Source organism: Carlito syrichta, unplaced genomic scaffold (assembly GCF_000164805.1).
Source record: "Carlito syrichta isolate Samal-C Ts95f unplaced genomic scaffold, Tarsius_syrichta-2.0.1 Scaffold153566, whole genome shotgun sequence".
In the NCBI taxonomy this organism is placed as follows: domain Eukaryota; kingdom Metazoa; phylum Chordata; class Mammalia; order Primates; family Tarsiidae; genus Carlito; species Carlito syrichta.
This window is the reverse complement of record NW_007097662.1, coordinates 81,126-85,225: the sequence shown is the minus strand read 5'-3', so window position 1 is coordinate 85,225 and position 4,100 is coordinate 81,126. Positions and strand designations below refer to the sequence as shown.

The window sequence follows — 4,100 nt, the reverse complement described above, 5'->3', positions numbered from 1 at the left end:
GCCACAGCAGCCTCGACCTGCTGGGCTTAGGTGATCCTTCCACCTCAGCCTTCCAAGTAGCTGGAACTACAGACGCATGCCACCATGTCCAGATAGTTTTTGTGATTTGTTGTAGAGGCCAGGTCTCACCAAGTTGCCCAGGCTGGTATCGAACCCACAGGCTTAGGCAATCTTCTTGCCTTGGCCTCCCAAAGTACTGTGATTACAGGCTGAGCCACTGTGCCCGACCTTTTCCTTTTTTTTGAGTTGGGGGTCTCACTCTGTTGCCCAGGCTGAAGTGCAGTGGTACAATCACGGCTCACCGCAGACTCAAACTCCTGGGATACAGCAATTTTCTCTCCTCAGTCTCCCGAGTAGCTGAGATGAATAGCATGCAACTTCATGCCTGGATAATTTTTTAAATTTTTTTGCAGAGACAAAGTCTGGCTATGCTGTCTAGGCTGGTCTCGAGCTCTTGGCCTCAAGCGATTCTCTTGCCTTGGCCTCCCAAAGTGCTGGGATTACAGGTGTGAGCCACTGCAGTTAGCCACCACTTAGCCACTTTCTACCTAGTACCAAATGGGGATGCTCGCTCCTGAAACCATGTAGGTAAACTCCTAGCAAGCACCTGTGCTAAGGGTGAAGGAGCCATGGCAGATGGGGAGACAGGCATATGTCCAGCCATAAGCGCACACATTCCTACACAAATGCAAGACCTCTCATTCCAGGCAGGGAGGGCTCCAGGGAGCTGTTGCCACTAAAACCAAATTAGCCAATGCTGACCATGGAATGTTCTGGCCTGGTCACTCATAGTGGAAAGGAGAAGGGGCCATCTAGAGTCAAGTTTACCTGAGAGTGGCTCTCAACCCCACTATTAACAAACCATCCCTCTGAAGTCTTCCCTCTCCCCCACCTCAACTGATTTCTAGCCCTTAGGCAGGGAGCAGGGAAGAAATACCAGCTTTGGAGCCAGACCCAAAGTTCTTTCCTGGCTGTGAGACCCAGGGCAGGGTATACTCCCTGTCAGCCTCAGTTTCAGTGGGGTAATTGAACCCTCAGTCCTTTGAACAAGGCCAGGCCCCAGTGCAGAAGAAGGATCTGGATAACAGAGGCTAGGAGGGGTTTGTGTCTCCTCCTGTTCCTTGAACCCCCCAATCAGGCTCTGCTCACCCCCCATCTCCCTCCTAGGTCCCAGTTGGCTGTATCTGGGTCCAAACATTAGGATAGTCAAGGCCACATACTAGGGTAGGGCAGTGAGCCCCCATTCCTCAACTTCAGAAACCCTGTCTGTTCCCGAAGCCCCCAGATGGGAGGAAAGACAGAATAAACAATCCTGACATAACAGGAAATAGGTTTTATTACAAAAATCTCATGTAAACAAATAGCCACCACACTGAACAGCCTCCCTCCAGGGCATGCATGCCCCGGCGTAGGAAATGGCAGAGTCCTCTCCCCACACACAGACCTGCCCCACCAGCTGGGCTCAGGCTGCTGCTTGGGATGCACGTGGGCCTGTAGACACATCTCTGTGGGCCCAGCCCTCACAGGCCACTGGGGGTTGCCTCCCTTGGCAGCATCGTCTATCGGTCCATGACCATGAGGTGGGGGATGCCCGGCCAGCAGCTCCGAGGGGCCCAAAGTCTGAGCCAGCCCTGAGGCACCTAGGGCGGTTGGCTGAGCCAGCCCACCAACCTGTCCATCCATCTACCCACCACAGTGAGAGCCCATTGGGCCTAGAGAACTGAGAGGTCATGGCAAGACTTGGACTTGGCGCGAAACGCCATCTTGCGGCTGTTGCGTGCTACGATGCGGCCCAGGAAGCGCTTCGCCTTTTTGCCAAGACTCTCTCGCCGTCGGGTACCCGCTTGCCGTCGCGCATTGGCCTCTTTGCTGTCCTTGCGCAGGCGTATCTGGCGCACAACACCCTCAAACAGTGCCTGGACGTTGTGGTGCAGTGCCGCCGACGTCTCAATGAACTTGCAGTCAAAGACCACAGCACAGGCCCGGCCCTCTGGGGTGAGAGGGGACAGGAACAAACCAGTAAATAAAGGGTGGATGAGTAAGGAGCCCACTGAAACCCTAGGACAGCTACCAGGACAGCTACCACTCAGGAATCTGTTTCCTCCAGAAACACAGAAACCTGGGTACTGAGCGTCCAGGGCACTGCTGGGTCATCCAACAGGCAGAGTGTACTTGTGTCTAAGGGGACCCCAAAACAGTGGCCCACAAAAGGAGATTCATTTATTGAAATGATTTGAAATTTGATATTTAAATAAAACACTGTCGTAGTCAACATAGGAAAATGAGAACTATGTCGAACAGTGTAGTGCTTTATGATTTGATGTTATATCATGAGGCCCCAGTGGACTGGAGGGGGTGGAGATTGCCAAGTCACTGCTGGGTACCTCTAAGGAGTTCAGTGCTGGGAGCCACAGAAGAGGCTGAAAGGGAAGTATCCTACCCAGGGCGAAGCCTGTTCTGGGACTGGCCCAAGCCTGGAATCCAGCCTCTGACCTCCTGGCCTGGTTCCTGCATCCACTCATCCCCAGCCCCCAGCCAGGCTAGGGCCAAAGGGGGCAAGAGACAGTCCCAGCTCCCCTAGCTGATTGACTTCTTGCCCCAGCCCTTTCAGGCTTTTCGGGGCCCTGTAGGCGGGCAGGAGTTCTCCCCCTTCGAGTTTTCTTCCTAGACATTTTTAGTCCCTGATGCTCCCCAGGGACTCGAGCTGAGCCAAGACTGACTGTATCACAGCCCAGCCAGGCTCTCCCTTCCCTTCCAGCCTGCTACCTACTCACCATCCACAGAGACCTCACGAGAGCGCACCAGGTCACTCTTGTTGCCCACAAGGATGATGGGCACATCATCTGTCTGCCGTGCACGCCGCAGCTGGACCCGCAGCTCTGAGGCCTTCTCAAAGCTGCCCTTATCTGTCACTGAGTACACAATGACGTAGGCATCCCCCATGGCCATGCAGTGGCCAGGCAGCCAGCGGCCCCCATCCTAAAAAACACACATACATATATGTACTCAACAGTCCTCATGCCTCTGCTACAGCCTGTTACTCCCCAAAGGCCCCTATCCCAGCTCATCCCTTCCACCCCTGCCCTGGGTCTCAAGATAGCCGCAACCTACCTGCTCCCAAATGTCATAGACCATGAGTGATGCCTCTTCTCCGTCCACCATGATGGAGCGATCATACGTGTGCCCTAGGCAGGAGGCCAGTAGCCAGGTTACTATCAAAAGCTCCCACTGTTAGGTTTTCTGTTTTGTCCACACCCTCCAAATGCTCCCCAGAGTCCCCTAATCCTCCCCTCCACTTGGAGATGGCTGCTATGTGGCAACAGAAGTACCAGGACTGGGAAGTGGAGGCTGGAGGGCATGGTGTGTCTGACCTCCACCGATTTGCCCCCAAAGCTATCAACTCCAGTGGTCCCTGCCCTCCTGCTTCCTGGGCGCTGATCACAGTGGCATGCATCAGAATAGTGACTGCCACATCCCCTGAGGGCCTAGAAACTCCCTCTGGTTGTGTTCCTGCCAGCCCTGGCAGTGTGGGATGTCCTCCCCATCCTACAGAGGAGTCCTGTCTATGTGCTGAAACTTTTACTCTGGGCATTTCTACCCCTACCAAAGGCTGGGGGAGAGGGGGGAGGAGCGGGGAGAGGAAGCTCCCTTATCCGGTTTACTCTTTTACGGGTAGGTCAAGCTATGATTCTGAAAGCGCCTTTGGAATCCCATGGCATTTGCAGATTTTAGTCCAGGTCTCTAGCCCCCAGTTCTGACCCTGGGATCGCCCCTCCCCTGAACAACCCCATTCCCTCACCGGCGGCCTCTGCTTCCGGTCCGTCCTCCACTCCACCGAAGATGCGCGCCAGGGCGCTCTTGCCCACGCCAGGCGCCCCCAGCAGCAGCACCTTGTACACGCTCTCGTCGGAGTCGCTGCCGCCTGAGCTGAGCGAGTCCGAGGACCCCTCGGGCCATGCACGCCTCGTCGCCTGGGTCCCGGGTCCGGACTCCGCCTAGTAGATGCATGATCTGCTGGGATCCTCACCTCTTTGTCAGTTTTTCTTGAATCTAGACATTAACCCCCATTTGTGCCTGTCATTTTGATCATCACCCCTGCC

The 4,100-nt window shown here is 55.1% G+C and overlaps 1 protein-coding gene across 1 annotated transcript in view; it reads right to left on the bottom strand.

Annotated features, from left to right (window-relative positions):
• Positions 1–1,318: 1,318 nt before the first annotated feature.
• Positions 1,319–4,100, bottom strand: part of RRAD (RRAD, Ras related glycolysis inhibitor and calcium channel regulator) — a 2,926-nt gene continuing 144 nt past the window's right edge. Inside the window, exons 2-5 of the mRNA XM_021708915.1 lie at positions 3,800–3,995; positions 3,112–3,185; positions 2,775–2,979; positions 1,319–1,990 (exon numbers count right to left, since the gene is read on the bottom strand). Coding sequence (XP_021564590.1) covers positions 1,713–1,990; positions 2,775–2,979; positions 3,112–3,185; positions 3,800–3,995 — 753 coding nt within the window. The 3' untranslated portion in view covers positions 1,319–1,712. The remainder of the gene's footprint in view (positions 1,991–2,774; positions 2,980–3,111; positions 3,186–3,799; positions 3,996–4,100) is intronic.